The sequence below is a fragment of the Cladophialophora immunda genome, assembly GCF_000835495.1.
Source record: "Cladophialophora immunda strain CBS 83496 unplaced genomic scaffold supercont1.2, whole genome shotgun sequence".
In the NCBI taxonomy this organism is placed as follows: domain Eukaryota; kingdom Fungi; phylum Ascomycota; class Eurotiomycetes; order Chaetothyriales; family Herpotrichiellaceae; genus Cladophialophora; species Cladophialophora immunda.
The window spans coordinates 5,072,045-5,090,094 of NW_015622542.1; the positions used below are offsets into that span (position 1 = coordinate 5,072,045).

General features: G+C 53.3%; 6 protein-coding genes across 6 annotated transcripts; 4 read left to right on the forward strand and 2 right to left on the reverse strand.

Moving 5' to 3' along the window:
• Positions 1-1,109: 1,109 nt before the first annotated feature.
• PV07_04013 (saccharopine dehydrogenase [NAD(+), L-lysine-forming]) lies at positions 1,110-5,657 on the forward strand (the record flags this gene model as incomplete). Its single annotated transcript, XM_016390782.1, has 10 exons — positions 1,110-1,719; positions 1,783-2,262; positions 2,322-3,182; positions 3,992-4,013; positions 4,161-4,357; positions 4,411-4,556; positions 4,616-4,644; positions 4,771-4,794; positions 4,941-5,179; positions 5,233-5,657. 10 exons carry the CDS (start codon positions 1,110-1,112, stop codon positions 5,655-5,657), a joined length of 3,033 nt encoding a protein of 1,010 aa, XP_016252684.1.
• A 3,279-nt stretch (positions 5,658-8,936) lies between these two features.
• PV07_04014 (uncharacterized protein) lies at positions 8,937-11,948 on the forward strand (the record flags this gene model as incomplete). The annotated part of the gene is made up of 7 exons (XM_016390783.1): positions 8,937-9,129; positions 9,199-9,329; positions 9,390-9,722; positions 9,792-10,177; positions 10,241-10,813; positions 10,933-11,233; positions 11,336-11,948. The coding sequence occupies 7 exons, from the start codon at positions 8,937-8,939 to the stop codon at positions 11,474-11,476; spliced, it is 2,058 nt and encodes a 685-aa protein (XP_016252685.1). The 3' UTR covers positions 11,477-11,948.
• Positions 11,949-12,532: 584 nt separating this feature from the next.
• On the forward strand, positions 12,533-13,375 carry PV07_04015 (uncharacterized protein; the record flags this gene model as incomplete). Its single annotated transcript, XM_016390784.1, has 1 exon — positions 12,533-13,375. The coding sequence occupies one exon, from the start codon at positions 12,533-12,535 to the stop codon at positions 13,373-13,375; it is 843 nt and encodes a 280-aa protein (XP_016252686.1).
• A 212-nt stretch (positions 13,376-13,587) lies between these two features.
• Positions 13,588-14,938, forward strand: PV07_04016 (thymidylate synthase). Its single transcript, XM_016390785.1, has one exon. It carries the CDS (start codon positions 13,610-13,612, stop codon positions 14,762-14,764), a length of 1,155 nt encoding a protein of 384 aa, XP_016252687.1. The 5' UTR covers positions 13,588-13,609; the 3' UTR covers positions 14,765-14,938.
• On the reverse strand, positions 14,830-16,110 carry PV07_04017 (uncharacterized protein). Its single transcript, XM_016390786.1, has one exon. It carries the CDS (start codon positions 15,977-15,979, stop codon positions 15,056-15,058), a length of 924 nt encoding a protein of 307 aa, XP_016252688.1. The 5' UTR covers positions 15,980-16,110; the 3' UTR covers positions 14,830-15,055.
• Positions 16,111-16,281: 171 nt separating this feature from the next.
• PV07_04018 (uncharacterized protein) lies at positions 16,282-17,804 on the reverse strand. The gene is made up of 3 exons (XM_016390787.1): positions 17,107-17,804; positions 16,710-17,056; positions 16,282-16,656 (listed from the first exon to the last, which is right to left on the reverse strand). Exons 1-3 carry the CDS (start codon positions 17,642-17,644, stop codon positions 16,417-16,419), a joined length of 1,125 nt encoding a protein of 374 aa, XP_016252689.1. The 5' UTR covers positions 17,645-17,804; the 3' UTR covers positions 16,282-16,416.
• Positions 17,805-18,050: the final 246 nt, after the last annotated feature.

Here is an 18,050-nt window from a genome sequence, read left to right on the forward strand (position 1 = left end):
AACAACAAAGCTCACGTCGATCACCAACATCTCAACTGGAGCAATCAGACGTTCTCGACCCGGCGCAGTGTCAGATCTGTCACAAGGCTGCCCAAGCCTTACGCTCCGAATCAGGGTATCGAGACCCTGATCAGCACGATGAACAAAAGAGATGCTTTGTACGAACGGCCGCCGCCCCTGGATCATTATGACTTCTATCATGCGATTTGTGTAGAGTGGCAGAACGGCATTGCTGAGCGCAGGGGTGCCGCCAGAGTGCCCAAAAGTGTATGGGAGCGGATCGCCGAGTTGGGGGTTGAGGTCAGGCTAGGATGAAAACGAAACTTCTGCATTTTTCGTGCAAGTATTGTGCGATTAATTTGGCAGTCCTGGCTGACCGTGCGAGCATGGTTGACTGCACTGAATTTTCACGTTCATCAGTGAAAGTATCGCTCATCGTCTGGTTGGGAGAAACTTCAACATCTCATCCCTGGAAGAAATGGCGCATCCAGCGCAACCCCAAATTCGACCTGAGAAGTCGCTCTAGCAGGACAACCATTTATTCATGCCTTCATTACTCCAAAATGATTAGACGGACCCTATGATTCTGGGGGCCAAACGGACAACACGTCGCCAAATTTTTACGTGAAGCCAACGCCAAACCAATGGTTTTCATTCCGCCTTTGCTCCAAGTTGCGCCCGACCGCAGTAGCGCTCATGTTTGACCAGCTAGGGAGCCCAACCCTTGAGGGCAGCAGCAGAAGAACTGGCCAGCAAGTCCGCTGCCTTCTGTCTCGACTGCTGGCCACGGGTTGCACAGAAGCTACCAGATTGAGCCTCATGCCCCGGCGCAGGCAATCCCCAGATTCCGTCCAATTCGTCGGTCTTTTGGCTGCTTGGGCGCGTGGCTACTTTCCATTGGTAAACATGTGCCTTGCTAACACCCTAAGGGGAGCAAAAGAACGACAGGCTGGTGCCGTACAGCAATTCAGGTATACATAGCCGCGAAGGGCCCCCTCAGCCTGAGTGCGAAGCCTGCTCTTATGCAGCCTTCAGCACAGAAATCCAGCCGAATGTCAATATATCTTCATCCAAGGAGCTGACTGCCGTTGTACTTCCTCCGAAATAACATGAGCAGACTTGGACAACCACTGAGCGAAAGCAAACAAGACGCGGTCGAGGATGAGGAGCCGGCAGGAGGTAAAGCAGACGTTTTTGTCGATTCGACCGCCATTGTCACCGACGGACAGGTCATACGCATCTTCTCGGTCTTGCAATCAAAGTCCCCAAAGCTGATCAAGGCATGGCTGTGGATTCTTGGGACGGCAATATTTTGTGGCTGGACCGCCTCTTTCGCCTACGTCGTCTTCGTCAGCCCCAGCCCGGTCTGGCGGTTCTACGACTTTTCGCCCAGAATCACGGTCGCCGTGGTCAACCTTGCCTCTCACGTCGCAGTATATCTGGCTGGCTGCATGGTCCAAGCGACATTTGACGCAGTTTGCTGGGCAGTGATATCTGGTCGAGAAGGTGCTCCACTCAGGACATTTCTGGTCACGAAACAAGATACGGGAATAGAAGCTCTGGCTTCGCTGCTCTGGACATATGGAGGACACCAGCTGTGGGGCATTTTCAGGTACCTTGCGGCAGATATAAATCCCTGCAGAGCTTTTGAACGACCTGACAATCCGGACAGGCTCGCTCTCATGGCCGGCGGCTGGGTCATCGGCCTGCCGCTTCTCAGTAAGTCGGCAACTCTTTCTATCTGACCTGACTGCATGGTAGCTGACACCTAAATCTCTTCAGGCGGCATATCGTATCGAGACGTCTTCTATCCCAGTAGAACGGTCCCTGTGGTCGGTGGGATCGCTCCTCTCCATGAGTCAGTCGTCGCACTGGAGAAGGCCAGCTACGGTGGCCAACAGCCAACTTTCCAAGAAGCAAGCATAAACACCATGCTCATCAGCTCGACCAACAGCATCCTCACCGACCCCAAGTTCGTTGCCAGCGTGGCTCCGATATCTCCACATTGCCAGGGGACTGATTGCAAGTCCTTGTTCCTGCCCGGCGGCTTAGAACTTGTCCTCAAGGCGGACGGGACGTCTCTGTTTGACGGGAAACAGCCGGACGACCCCGTCATCATTGTCCATGACGCTCCAGGTTACCAAATAGAATTCTCGTCCCAGGACTACACCTTCAATACCTCTGTGGACTGTCAAGTTTACGGCCTGCCCGTCTCAGCCCTTTATGCATGTGTAGCAGGTCGTAACAACACGATATTCAGTGGTCAGTGGAACACAGAGGGAGCAATTTTGAGCATTGCTAACACTCGACTAATGTGACAGGCTTCGCAACCTGTCCTTTCGACTTGATGAGCGCCGGCTCTTGTCAATCGGACGTGTCGTGGACAGAGCACCTGCAGGCCTCGGCCGCCATGAACATCTATCAACGAACATCGACGGTCGCCTACGATCGCTCCAACTTTTCGATCTTGAGCATCGAATCCCTGGGCCCCGCGAAGGCTGCTAGTGACGAAGACTCGGTGGCCGACTTGCAAAAGCTCTTCGCGATCATGTATCCTCAGTTGACCACCATCCTCGAGGACATTGAGACGTCCCTGGTAAAATTTGACTCGGGCCAAGCGTGGACAGACCTCGCCTACCTGGCCTCGGTGTACTGCATCCAGGCCGAGATCACCGCGGCCGAGCTGTTTCTCAACAACGGCTATCCAAGCTGGATCAACGGTCAGCGGGACATCTTGGAGGGCTTCCTGACGATCCCCGTCCAGTTCGGGACGCTCCTGCTGCAGCAGATCGACAAGTCGGTCCTCCTTAGCGACCTGACCACCACGGCGTCCTTCGCCCGCGTGTCCTTCCGCGTAAGGTCGGAGCCCTGGACCATCATCATGTTCGCCTCGGTCGTCTCTGGCCTTGTGGTCAGTGCTGTCCTGTGCCTGCTGTACGCTCACTGGGCGGCACGGCGAAAGCCCGCGCCTGAGCTCTCCCCGACGATTCGCACCGCCTTCAGGAACGGAAACCCCTTCGACGCGCCGGCCATAGACATTTGGCAATCACTGAGCGGCCTCTTCGGCTGTACTCGGAGGAAGTACTCCTCTGCGCTTCAAGACACAGCGTGCGCCCGGGACACTCGTGTCGTTGCACGGAAGATAACTGGTGATATTCTGATCGCTGTTGATCGAGAACAAGGTAAGGGTGATCAGGGGAATAATTGTGCGTCAGGCTGGGAGAAAACCGGTTCCCGGCCCGTCGGATCTCCGACCTGAAAGGAGATTTTGACTCACCACCACCGCTGAAATGGTGGCGAAAATCTCACCCAAAGGGTATCCTGATGTCCCAGATGAAGCTTGAGCCTGGAAGAGATAAGAGTACAGGGAATGGACGGGGTTGGTAGCCCATGTACTGTGTTGCAATCTGTGATATGGCCGGTGACGGTGGCGTATTTCGAGATGGGTTCCTAATTCATGGGCTTCGTTACCTGCATAACGAATTAGGCGGGGAGCAGAGACAAGAGAGGATCAAACGTTTTCTCATCTATTTTCCCTTTCAGAAACCCACAGTCTCGATCTGTACTTGATAGAGGACATTCTCGTCTTCTGACAAACCTTTGCAGGCAATTTACGCCAATTACTTCCTGAAGTTGATTTAGTGAATTCCACAGAGGGCGCTATTTCAGCCATACCCTCCACTCCAGCAGAGAATCCGATTGAAGCGACGTGACTCTTGTCTCCCCAGACGGTGATCCAAGCCGCGGGTTTTAGGAAAGGTTCCCTGTACCGCACCGTAGGTGGTTTGCCAATGGTCGGCAGTGATTCCCCGTACAAAAACTGCGCTATTTGGATGTCATTTTTATTTTTTGAAACCAACTCAGACTGTTCAAGTTAAGGGACTAGAAATGGCCTGCCCGACGACAATGAAGACAACCACTTTGCATCTACGATCAGAACGTAAAGTCTGCCTATCTGTCTAACCACGCACATTCGCTGATGTTCTTCTAGTTGGAAAGCCGCGCGAGCGCAGGTTAGTCTATCTCTTCGAGTCCGTCCGGGGCCTTCAAACACAGATCTAGGACTGTCCAAGTTGCATCGCCACCTGGCATTGCACTCAAGACGTTGCCTCAGCACGATTCAACCTCTTCATAGAGCAATTTGCTGACACTGGAGATAGAGCCGCCCTGACTCCCACCACCACAAAAGCCCTCATTACTGCAGGATACCAGGTTAATGTTGAGCGGAGCCCTCAAAGAATCTTCGATGACGAGGAATATGAGAAGGTTGGAGCCACATTAATACCAGAGAATACTTGGCGTGATGCCCCAAAGGACCACATCATCATTGGTCTCAAGGAGCTACCAGTCGAGACATGTGAGTCAATGGATTTATAAAGATATTGTTGATGGCAGCTGATGTCTCTGAAGTCCCCCTTGAGCATGTACATGTCCAATTCGCCCACTGTTATAAGCAACAGGCGGGATGGGAAAAGGTTCTTGCCAGATTTGTCCGAGGAAATGGTGTGCTCTTGGACCTCGAATTTTTGACCGACTCGAGCGGAAGGAGAGTAGCAGTATGTAATATGTCCTCTTTCAGCTATTCTGCCTGGATATCAAGTCTGAAATCTTATAGGCATTTGGGTATCACGCTGGGTTTTCTGGGTACGTCTACTTCATATCGTCTTTCCCCTGTCCAGGGTGCAATACTGCGTGGCACTCCACTGGGACAGTGTTTTGATACCCTTCGACTTCTTCAGGGAGTAATTACTAATCTCTTGGATTGAACAGTGCAGCTTTAGCAGTCATGAACTGGTAAATCACTCTATGGACTCCCAAACTTCCTTTTTTGACTTGCTGTGGGTGCCGAGAAGACTACCTGAGTTATATTGCAACAACAAAACAGTTCCCCGGCACCCCAAAGCTTCTTAAATAGCCAGGTCTGACCCGGAGCATTGTAGGGCATGGCAAATCAACCATCAGGACCGGCCACTTCCATCTGTGTCATCATATCCCAACGTCGATGCCTTGATTACCGACGTCAAGAAGGCTCTCGCACAAGGAGCTGAGAAGACCGGCAAGGCACCAAGAGTGCTTATCATTGGAGCTTTAGGGCGTTGTGGCAGTGGTGCAGTTGACCTATGCTCGAAAGCTGGTGTCCCAACTGAGAACGTCCTTCGGTGGGATATGGCAGAGACAGGTAATAAATCAGTCAGAGTGAAGTGAAATTGAAATAGCTAACAGACGCAATAGCAAAGGGTGGCCCCTTTCCAGAGATCGTTGAGAGCGACATCTTCATCAACTGCATTTACCTCAACAAGAAGATCCCCAACTTTGTCGATATGCCATCGCTCGATACACCGAGTCGCAAGCTGTCTGTCGTCTGTGACGTGTCCGCAGACACCACAAATCCAAATAACCCGATCCCTATCTACACAGTCGCAACCACATTCGATAAACCCACTGTTTCTGTCGAGGTCAAGGGCGAGCCGGTGCTTAGCGTTATTAGCATTGATCATTTGCCAAGTTTGTTGCCCAGAGAGGCAAGTGAGGCCTTCAGCAATGATCTGTTGCCCCATTTATTGGAGCTCAAGAATTGGAAAAGTAATCCTGTGTGGGCCCGCGCAGAGAACCTGATGCAAGAGAAGGCTTCCACTTTACCAAAGAGCGAGTTATAGACTAGAAGAGATGGGTTTTCGCTAGCGGATTCATCGATTGCGTCACAGTATCCTCACGTGCCTTCGGGGAAATTCTTGCCCACGCCATCCCAGAGAGCCGTCGGAAGTCCATGGATTCCTGGGAGACGAAGAAAGCCGATTTCGACGCTTGGTGCATATCGAGTAAAGGGAAGAATTGAGCTCTCCTTCATTCCACTGGACGCGCTTACCCTGGTCTTTGTCCTTCGTTTGATACAACACCATGAATTGCTGGAGACATTCGTGGTCTTGAGATAGCAATTGGTAAAGCAGCGAGCGAAAACGGCCCAGTTGGCTTCGCTCGAGCTCTCTGCCGCGTGCATTGAAGAAGGAACATGCGACACCAGTAGTCGCCAGGCTTTTCTTGCGTTGAGCAGAATGGAAGGCTGCCTTCATGAGGGTCGATTTGCCAGAGCCTGGCTTCTCCTTAACCCAAAGAAGTCCTCGATCGAGGCTCACATTTTGACGTTTTGGCCACGATTTGTAAGTAGAATGCGAAAGCAGCCATGAGCATGTTTCTTCAAGGGGTGCACTGATCGTTTATTGACGAGCGTCCATATTTACAAAACGGAGTGTTGCAAGCAGGCTAACAGCAGGCGTTAGGTTCAAGGAAGATAGGAGTGGGAAGGATACAGTACCTTTACTCGTGTCGAGATTCCGACGTCGAACTGCCTGTTTCACGATCCGAAATCGCCATTGTTTGATACACCCTGGTTCCTCCTCGTAGACGGACTGGACGATTGCGGATTATTTGGGAACAAAAATCACCTTTTGATGGCCATAGGCCTGATTCAGGATTTATCAAAAGTTCAGAACGTCAAAGTGATTGTTGCGAGTCGTCCTGAAGCGGCAATCGCAGAAAGCTTTGGCAGAGCACCTCTCTTGCGACTCCAAGATCTGACAGCCAACGATATTGAAGCCTACGTTCGGGCAAGTTTAGAAAATGTGTCTTATTTTCAGGACTCTCCCGGAGCTTTCGGACAGGGACTTGAAAGGCTTACTACTAAAATTGTTCGCAGAGCCGAAGGTGTTTTCCTTTGGGTCGTTCTTGTTGTCCACCCGATCCATCAGCTACTACTGGATGGTGAATCTGTGGCTACGCTCAATGAGCAATTGACCTCACTGCCAACAGATCTTGACGGCTTTTATGCTCAAATATTGTGGCAGCTTCGTTCGAGCTCAAGTTCTCGGGGTTTTTCCCTTGGTCTTCGCCTGCGAGGTGGATGTGGTTGAACTGGAGAGCGAGGCGAAGGTGCAACCCCTCCTCAGCACAACAGCCCTCTATTTTGCCCTCGTAATGACGACAACAGAAGTCATTGATGCCAGGATAAGGGTCGAAGGTCCAGAGACTGTTCGCCTCCGAGCAGTCGAAATGTCGAAAGTCCTGCATGAAGCGACTCAAGGTCTCATCATCCCGGAAGAGCGCAAAGGCGAGAATGGTGTAAATCTCGCGACATACTGTCGTTCGGAAATTGTCACCCTTCAATGTCCCTGCCAAAGCGATCAATGATAACAGCTCCTATTTTCATTGACCATTCTTCAAGTAGGAGAGCTATACCAGGAAGAACTTATTCCTGTAAGCGTTGACAAGCGAAGCTATAGTCCAACAATTAGAGTCACAGTCATAGTGACTGGTGCTTCTCCACTGTCGAGATGAATAAAAGTGCGTCCTTATGAGGTTGATGGTGAGGAGGCAAGGGCTATTATTGCATTCTTGTGCCTTTCCAGCTCCTCAACGCTCTTCCCATGACCAGGCTTGAGGCGGTTTCACGTTTCCTTTGGTTTTTTTTTTCTCTCTCTTCGCCCATCATTTTGCGAGGTCTTGCAGGCTGAACATAGCTCAATTTTGAGCCCTAGCTTGCAATTTTAAAAGCGAGTGTAATAGGAGAGAGAATGCGCAATCAGGCTGAAAATAATAGAATCTACCGGCAAGGCCTGGGTGCGGTGGGGCACCGACAAGTACTTATGAGTTAAACAGAACGCCCAGGAGGTAAGTTGTCTGGAAGATATATCGGCAGTGAAAAGAATTGATGTTGTCTAGGTAGCTAAACCCTCACTCAAAGCAGCCTTATCCCCTTCTTCAAGGATATAGCCAAATTGTTTGGCAATTAGGGTTTTCGTTATCAAGTAGGTAATCTCGGTGGCTAGGAGGAGGGTAACGGTGGGCAAATCCAACGTACAGAGTACAGACAGCGCTCAGGATTCCCCTCGCTTTAGACCATCCTTTGCTGGCTCGATCTCCTTGTTTATCACGCCGGGAGCAAAAGTCATCCTCTTATGTTGCTACTTGGGGCTCGCCCAATTAGCTACGCACTTAGCTTTCTACCAGAGCTCGACTTTTCAGCTACGCCACCATTTCAGCTAGCAGGGGTTTGTCTCGTTCCTCGCCAGGCCTAGAACCCTCACCCAAGAAATCCTAAGCTGGTTCTGTTTGTTTGGTGAAGCATCGAGGGCTGGACCAGAAGGGTTCTTTGCGGCCACATTCGCTACAGTCACTTCCTCGATCGCTGCCATCCCAAATCTGCCGACAGATCAACACCAAAACCTAAAGGCACCTATCCAGGGAATGCTTCAGAGAGACACCTCCAGCGAATGCTTCCAGACATCTTATCTCAATCACTTCGAGGTTCGGGTGCTCGTTTGAAGCTCTGTCCTTAGGCACACTATGTGCTGCAAGCTTCTTGGATATGGCTACACACGAAGATGTTGTGCGAACCGTGAACACGGGAGCTGAAAGTTCGCTCCCGTCCACATCCCTGTCAAGGGAAATCTGGTCAGTTCTGGTCGCTGCGCTTCATGCATGCTGGTATTGGCACCACCCCTGCTCACACACGCCCGTCAATCTCCTTGTCAGTCCAAAGTCTTCCTCAGGAGATGTTGGTCGGACGGACCACGTTCCGCTGAGTTGATGCGCTTTGGTTTTACTGTTCATGATGTGAGTTTTGCAGCCTCCCGCCATGGCGTCCCATCTTGAGACCCTTCGAGGCAGTTCCAAATATGCTTTCATACATAATTGGTGAAAGCTTAAGGGTGCTCGCCGTATGTCTGACAGGCAGGTCTGAGGGCTCGGCCCTTCATCCTTACAGGCTGAATCAATCCAGGCCTTCATTGCGAAATCTGCTTCTGATGCTGGAACGGGCTGTTTAGTAAAAAACTGATAAGGCGGACCCTGCCCGGCCAGCCTGACAGAATGGAGTGTCACCGCTCTCGATTCTATTCTATGCTACGCATTCGTGGTTCTATAATCTCGAAACCCGAAATATGGCACCCAGTGAAGCGGAACTCAACGCTGGAATCGTATTCGGCATCGGGGCCTTGAACAATGATGAGGTCCGACCAAGGCTGGACATCGACGTGATGATCGCCAAACAGCCGGACGCGTTCAATCTCTTCCTCCTCGCGCTCATGGATCTAAAGGCCGATACCTCGAAACTAGGCTACTTTTCTCTCGCGGGTAACCTCTTCCCTCAGCAGTCTTTACATTCAGCTCCGCTCTTCCTTGGCTAATTTCTTCGTCTCTCAGGAATCCATGGACTTCCCACGGCTCTCTGGGATGGCGTGGGCAAGAATTTCCCTGAAGGCACGGGAGGATACTGTGCACATGGAAGGCTCGTCTTCCCAACGTGGCACAGACCCTACCTGGCTCTTCTTGAGGTCCGAGACTCTTTAGGATGGTTTCGATTTTGGAGAAGGGGAGCCTGATGCGGGTCATAGCAAACCCTCTATCGCAAAATGCTGGCCATCGTCAAAGAATTCGACCGACCGTTCCAGTCCAGGTACCTCTCCGCGGCGAAGGCATTTCGGCTTCCCTACTGGGACTACTTTCGGCCCCGCGACGTCGACGCAAGGTTTCCGGGTATCAAGTTGGAAGGGAACCGGACGAGGCACGACTATGATTTCCGCATGCCCGACATCCTCAACGTGAAGGAAGTCATGGTCCGAGTGCCTCCTTACGACAAGTTGACGGTCCTGAGCAATCCGCTCTACAACTTCAAGTTCACGGACAAGCAGAACCTAGATAAGGATTTGGCCAGAGCTAGACTGAGGGTATGTATTTCTAATCTCTTTGGCCGAGGGATCTTTTCACGAGACTTTCAACCAAACTCATGCTCGCAGAATTACAACCCTAATCGAACCGTACGATACCCCAGGGACAAGGACTCCAAGTACCACAACGTGCAGCAATTGAGCGACGCTCTCAACAGCGGCCGCGAGGGCAGAGCCTCGATGATGCTCGACATCTTGAACCCAAGCTCCACTCGGTACCCGCGACTCGGGGATGTTGCGTCCGACTTGGTCCTGCGCGAAGGGGACATGACACAAGCAGGCCTGTCCAGAGCCACGTCTGGGATATTGCCCAGAGACGGGGGTGGGAGGCCCGCCAGCTACGGCTCAATTGAAGCCCTGCACGGTAACTACCACACTCTGGTCGGCGGCCCCAATGGCCACATGTCGAGTCCGTCCATCGCGGCGTTCGATCCTGTCTTCTGGCTTCATCACTGGTGAGCTCCCTCTCCGGTGCAAAACGAGTTCGCTTGCCGGCACTGAAACTCACTCTTTACTAGCAACGTCGACCGAATCTTCGCCATCTGGCAGGCTCTCCATCCAAAAGCCTGGTTCCCACCGTCGGGCCGGGACGCGAGAGGCCAGCGCCTGAAGCCGGAGAACGAAAAGGACTTGCTGCCGTTCTACAAGTTCATCTGCGAGCTGGGCCCGATATACTACGACTCCGACTGGTGCAGGGACATCGAGAGCTTTGGCTACACGTACCCGGACCTGGATCGTCTTCGCGACCCCAAGGTGATCTGGAGCAGAGTGTACCACAGGTATATCTGGAGCATCCGCAGCGCTTCAAGCCGCAGGTTCTCGACGCCGCCCTCGGACATGATGCCGCTCAACCTCAACCGAGCCCAGGTCTTTCAGTACCCCGACGCCCACAATTCGAGAACTTCGAGTACTTCAGAGTCTCCTTATTCCGTGACGACTCGGATCGTGTTCAAGCGAGTCTCCTCGTCGGACCCGGACACTCTGACGACGGAGCAGCTCGCCGCGCAGGATAGAGGGTACATGCCAGCTCCTAACAACGACATCGATCCATACTTCGACCGCGAGTGGTACATTGACAACGTCGTGAAAAGGTTCGTACCGTTGTCCGTCTTGTCTGAGCTTCCCCCTTGCGCTCTTTCGCTTCTTGACCTCATTTCGCCCTGGAAATCGAATGTGTCCTCGACTAACAAACCCCCCGCCCGTTGGTTAGAAACGCCCTGAACGGCCCCTTCACCATCTACTTCTTCCTCTGCCCCAGATCGAGATTCCCCGACGACCCGGCCGAGTACGCGGTCAGCCCCTATCTCGCGGGCATCAACCACATCTTCGCCGCGCCGCGCGAGGTCTGCGACAACTGCGGCCGACAAGACGCCGCGGGGGTCCTGGCGTCCGACACGGTCCCGATCACGCCCCTGCTCCTCGATTACGTGGGCAACGGGGCACTGGAGAGCATGCGGGCCGAGCACGTTCGGCCGTTCCTGGTGAAGTACCTGCGCTGGAGGGTTGTCTATGTAAGTCTGGCCGCGCGCGGTGACAGTTCTGGCAGCAACAGAGCGAAGTGTTGTTGAGGGTGGCTTACCTTGGGCATGCGGCTGATTCCATCGACTTTTTAGGCGGGAATTTCGAGGGCGGATCCGAGAGAACTGCCAAACTTCGAGGTCTCGGTCAGTGCGAAGATCATCTACGACGACGGGTCCGCCACGTATGAGGCCTATCCTGAGGTTATCGACGACATCATCTACAATGCTCGGTGAATGCTTGTTTCCTCGCTCGGGTTTCGCGTTGCAGCGTTCGGCTTGTCGTGACCACTTGTCTCAGCTGCAAGACGATACAATACCTCTACCGCCTTTACTATTAAATCGGTTGTGTAATTTGGTGGGTTCTCTGGGTCACAGTGGGCTGGCAGCCATATGTCTGAAGTTTCAGTCTGAAGAAGCCCCCGCCCTCCGATTCTGAAGCGTGTTGAAGCTTGTGATGGAGGATGTCATTCCAGGAAGAGCTTCGGTTGAGTTCTGGGTCTTTGATATGACAATGGTCATCAGAGCTGCTCTATCAGCTTACCTTGGCGGCAAGATACAGCATCAGACTCTGCTGCGCGTCAGGGCGACATGGCAACAAGCCAGGGAAGCGTACCGGCAGGGGTATCATTTGTGCATGGAAGTTTGGGGAAGAAACGTGTAAAAGCAACAGGACTGCATCCATGATGAATATACGGAAACGGTCGAGCCTAATGTAGCTTTGTATTCTACCAAGGGGCTTTCAGCCTTATCATTGTCATCTTGTGCCCTTGTGAAAGTCGTGATGGTACCTTTCTGCTGAGCACCTGAACAAGACCCTGAAGGTCTCATCCAAGTGAGTACGATCTAAGCATTGTTCTTCCCAAGTTTAACACTGCAACGACCTCATCTCTCAAGCCAGGTGTTGCGCGAGGCTCCCCACAAGACACCTATAGCAACAGTCTGAGTCGACATTGACCGTTTACCATTCCCAGGCGCCCAACAATGACATTCTTGCAGTGTCTATCAAACAATGTGCACCAGAAGGCCTCACTGGACAACCGCAATATGTCTGGTATACGCGAGGAGTCCGCGGACACATGCGGGTGCGGTCTCTTTGTTTAGCGTCTTAGAAAGCTTCATAAACAACATTGATTCTTTTGATGCCCTTGTCGCTCACAATCTCAAGACAAACACCATTGTCAAGCTGACTTTCCTTGACAACAAAGTCCTTTGTGCAAGCCCTGGGTGTAAATACCCGTAGTGTCCACCAGCAGTTACTCCAGTCCACCACCACGCAGCTTGTCGATCAGGATGACGGGCGCCCAAGAGATACCAGTCATCGTCGTCACGCCGCCTCCGGAGGATGGCCCGACGTCGACCGTCGGTATCCTGACGGCGCGGCACTGGGGGCTCTGGGCCAGAGGGGCTCTGCGAAAGTTAGACCGAACAAGTGCAAAGGGGCAGAACTACTCGACCAAGCCCGGCGACGACGTCGAGTTGGTCGAGTTGCCAGGTGTTGAGCCAACTGGCGGTAAGTTGTCAACCGATGCAGCTGCTGGACAACAGGCTGAAGGAAAATACAGACAAGTTGAAGCCCACGATAGACCTGCTGCGGCGGCTCCTCTCGAGAAACGAACCGCCAAAGGACACAAGAACACCAAAGAACCAGACCGACATCGAACTAAGGAAGTATCACACAAGCGGTTGATCAACATCGGCCTCGACCACGCAGCAATCTCAGAATCCGACAGGCTGATATTCTGCAAGAAGCATTCGGCAGTCCTGGAATCCATCAGGTTTCGTGGTGAGATGATGCATGCATTTGAGCAAGAATGCAAGCAGCCATGGTACAACGGTATCGAGCTTGAAGATGACCTCGCATCGCTTCTTCCGTCAACAAAGCACATTCGAATGAAGGCAGAGGAGCTGCTGAAGGATTTCGCCGAGAATCCAATCCCAGATATCAGAGACGTGCTCGAAGACAAGAGACAACGCAAGCCAAGTGTTTGCAAGGTGTGGCGTGAGATGCTGGAAACCCATGAAAGAGAATATGGAGAGACACCACTGTTTGAGCCCTTTGTGCTGGATGACTGGAAAGAAGATAGCTATCAGACCTGGGGGGAGATACTCGATGAGAAGTCCGGGGAGAATTAGCAGAGGTCGGAACGCTGTTGACCAGCGAGTATGGGAGGCATTCTGGCGGGACTCGTAGAAAAAGAGGATAAATGAGTGACTGCGACGATTTGGCTGTGTCACTCGATCAATATGCAACATTGCGTCATGAACTGGACGCGTCGAGTCGCGTCTTGCTTTGCCGTATTCCTTCTTCCCCTCGTCCCTCATTGACAAGCAATCCTTTCTCTCTTTACACAATTAACACAGGTTCAAATGGCGCCCTCTGCGGTGGAGATAGACACTCACGCTCCGCCTGGAGACGCTCTGGGTTTCCTGCGCGAAAATGCGAACGCCCTGAAAACCTCCACGAATGGAACCGCAACAATCCCAACTTCCGAACCGGCGCTCCAACCCGTCTCGACAAGGACAACACCTCATGAAGAATATCAATACCTCGACCTAATCCGAGATATCCTGTCCCGGGGCGAACATCGACCGGACCGAACAGGAACGGGTACGCTCTCGCTCTTTGCTCCTCCTCAGCTGCGCTTCAGCCTGTCACGACCCGATCCTGCTTTACCAACCGCCGACAGAATACCCATCCTTCCCCTCCTCACCACTAAACGCGTCTTTCTACGAGCCGTCACCACCGAGCTGCTGTGGTTCGTATCAGGCTGCACGACATCGAAGCCTCTCTCAGAAGCAGGCATCCACATCTGGGACGGGAACGGCTCGCGAGAATTCCTCGACAAGTTGGGATTCGTTGACCGCGAGGAAGGAGATCTCGGCCCTGTCTACGGATTTCAATGGCGCCATTTCGGAGCAGAGTACAAGGACTGCCATACAGACTACACGGGCAAAGGAGTGGACCAGATCAAAGAGGTGGTGCGAAAACTCAAGACCAATCCATACGACAGGCGGATCATTCTCAGTGCGTGGAATGTAGCGGACCTATCTAAGATGGCACTGCCGCCTTGCCACATGTTTGCGCAGTTTTATGTCAGTTATCCCGACGCGCCGCGCGGGGAAGCAGCCCTCAATCAACCCAGCAATGGGTCTGAGGAGACAAATGGGCAACAGCAGAAAGCCAAGGGCCATCTTTCTTGTGTTCTGTACCAGCGGTCCTGCGACATGGGACTCGGAGTGCCCTTCAACATCGCCTCATATGCGCTCCTCACGCACATGCTGGCTCACGCGTGCGATCTTGTGCCGGGAGAGCTGATCCACACCATGGGCGATGCGCATGTGTATCTTGATCATGTCGACGCCTTGAGAGAGCAACTTCTGCGTGAGCCACGTGAATTCCCGACCCTGAACATCAAGCGGGACGATAGGGGAAGTGGCGAAATGGACGGCTGGAAAGTTGAAGAGTTGGAAGTTGTAGGCTACAAACCACACGGCGGAATCAAGATGAAGATGAGTGTATGATTACGAGGAAACGGGAACGGGATCTGGAAGGTATTCAACATACGTTGGAAAGGAGCATTAGAAGACAAGGATTATGTATTTCGTATTTTGATGGGTGGTGAATAGATGTCGTCCATTGTCCAGACATCCAGGTATATTGGTTCTTTCCTCTGAGCCCAATTGAATATGTTTTGCTCATTATGCTATGACCTGCTCCGCGCTGGATCGCTCGTCATGCCCGCATCCCGGTGAACGCCGCCGCTATGCAACAACATGTGTAATTTTCACAGACAAAATTCTGGGAGTTGTAATTCACTTTGTATCCTCCTTGGGACCAACGCCTCTTAACAGCACCACCGTGTTCCCATTCCCCAGACACGCCCCGATCTTTTCGCTAAACTCCAACAACCTGCCGCCTTCGACGTGGTAGACCCGCAATCTCTGCTCCTCGGTCTCGACACGATTGTTCACGTTGGCGACCTGCAGTCTCTTGGCGGCGTCGTCCAGCATGCGGCCGACGGCCCACTCGGCGGAGAAGAACAGGTCGGCCTTGGGCAGCTTGGCCGTGGTGGAGGCGGCCTCGGCCTCGACGTGGAGGTACACGCGCTTCTCGGGCGGGAGCTTGTCGTCGCCCCTTGCGGTCCTCTTGAGGGCGTTGAGCGCGGCCATCTGCGCAGCCTTGCTCGACGGGCTGGGCTTGGGGGTCAGCGCCTCCTGCCGCTCCTTGCCCCAGGTCTTGAGCCGGCCGAACCCGATCCGCAGCTTCTCCTTGTTCGACTGCATGGCGACCTCGAGCGGCCGCGCCCCCAGCGGCGTCAGGTTCTTGCAGTCGTGGTCCTCCCGGAAGCGGTGCTTGAGGCAGTACGTCCGGTTGCACTGCGGGCAGTGCACGCCCAGGTTCTGCGAGGTGTTGACGAATGTCTTGCACGCCGTCTCGGCGCATTGCGTCGCGTTGCTGTGGTTCGGCTTGCCCTGGCCCGCGGCGTGGTTGTTGGCCAGGGAGGATCGCCCGACGCTGTTGCGCCGTCGGTTCTTGGCCCATTCGCCGGCGCGGGGGCACTTGTGGGCGGTCTCGCTGCGGTGGTCGAGGCAGTAGGTGTGCCGGCAGGAGTCGCACCGGAAGGGGAGGAAGTCGAGTTGGTGGCAGTAGGCGAATTCGCAGTGCGCGCCGATGGCTTCGACGTCTCGGTCCATGGCGGTATATGATGCCTCGGGGGGTGTGGTTGAGGCAGACATGGTGGGCGACGAGGAGCGGTTTAATAGGATGTTCCTGTGAGTAATCCGTGGCCTTCTTTGGCAGTGTGGTTCCGTCGCCACAGCGGCAGGCGGAGGAGGGACTCGTCACGGTCGCAGGGTGAGGCTGATGTAGTGGGAGAGGGATGAGGCTGGAAGATTCGGGACGCTGCTGCTGCGCCAACAATTCCCCGCGCCGAGGCTGAGTTCAGCCTCGCCTCCGCGTTTGTCAGCCTCGTGGCAAATATGCTTTCAACCAGCATGGCGATCTCTCCTTCGCCTCATCTTGGCTATTGCGTCTTCAACATGATTCTCCTGAGAAAAAGCTGCTGGAAAATGTATATACAGTGTCCTCTATACACATAGACGCGGTTTAAGACCGAGTACTCGTGATATATACCAGCATCCCCTCCCCTGGCAACATAAAGATTGAGTCGGCGTCAGTCCCAGACCAAAACGGCCTTGACGGTGGTGCCACTGTGTATGTCATGGGCGGCCTTCTCAATATCCTTGGCGCGATATGTCTTGATGAGCTGGTCGTAGGGAAACCTCCCTTCCTGATGCGCCGCCAATAGTCTTGGTAGAAACTCTTGAGGATAGCAATCTCCCTGGTTGCAGCCAACGTAGCTGCACCCTGCATTGACCATCTCAAACATGTTCAATGACGCTTCTGCTGATAGCTTGGGAGCACTGTCAGCTTGTACGGTGATTTGGGAGAATGGTGTGGACATACATCGCCAACGCCCACTGTTACGACCTTCCCTTTCCGTGCAGCACTGTGAATGAGTTCCTTAATCACCTCTGGCTTCCCTGTGGTGTCGATAGCACCATCCACGCCACGCCCGCCTGTGATATCTAGGAGGACTTTCATGAGTTCAGGTCGGACTTTGGAGTTGACACCGTGGGTTGCGCCGAATGAGCGGGCCAGTTCGAGCCTCGTAGGGACGATATCGATGGCGATGGTCTTCTTGGGTGGCGTTTCGAGCATCTTCAGAGCCATGATTGCCGATAGTCCCACGGCTCCAACACCTACAACAGCGACCGTCATCTCCGAAGCTGGCTCGACCACGTTTAGCATTGCTGGCCATGTCAGTGGGAATTCTGGTGGAGGCCATCGAAGCAGAAGTTACCTCCCGCGCCCGTCATGATTCCGCAGCCGAGAGCCGCGACCTGCTCAAAGGGCAAGTCCTTGTCAACCTTGACCAATCCATTTTGAGACACCAAGATATGCCTCGCAAAGCTGCTCTGTCCGAAGAAATGACTCGTGATCGGTCTCCCCGTACTGAGGCTCGAGAATACCTTGGACCCGTCCAGCCGCCCAATTCCAAAATTGTACTGAAACCACAAGTCGCAATAAGACGATTGCTTGCGCAGACAGTACTTGCACTCCCCACACGAGCTGAAGACGACCGTGACGTGATCCCCGTTCACGAATCTCGTGACGTTGGATCCCGTGCGCTCGACGACACCCGCGCCCTCGTGGCCCAGGACAGCCGGGAACAGCTCGGGCATGGTCTTCTCCTTGGCGAAGTTGAGGTCGGTGTGGCACACGCCGGTGGCCTTGATGCGGACAAGCACTTCATCCGCGCGGAGATTATCGTGAAGCTCGATCTGCTGGTATTGGAAGGGTGCGCCAGGTTTGGACACCACGATCGCGTCGGTGATCATGTCGATGGCGGGGATTTGGGGAACTCGCAAATCGGGTGCTCCTCGTTGCTTCTAGGTGGTCAAGTCATTGCATCTTCAAACACGCTCAAGTCAAGCTGCTTCAGGGGTTTTGGGGGCTGTTTATCTGAGCTTGGATCGAGATAAAAGTGCACGAATTGGTTCGTACGTTACATGTGAACAAACATTCGAGAGGTTCGTGCTGGGCTGTGCGGGGAACCAAGCAGCATCAGAGCATCAGAGCATTCGATCAGTCGAACCACAGACGCCGCAATCATGCGATGATCCACAGTCTTCTCACTCCAGTCTTTACTTGTGAAGGAAATACAGCAAGCTCCTTTGTAAATGGTAGGCCTTGTTTCCTGGTGCCAGTGCACGTCCAGCGGCGTTTCTTCCCACAGCCAACTAT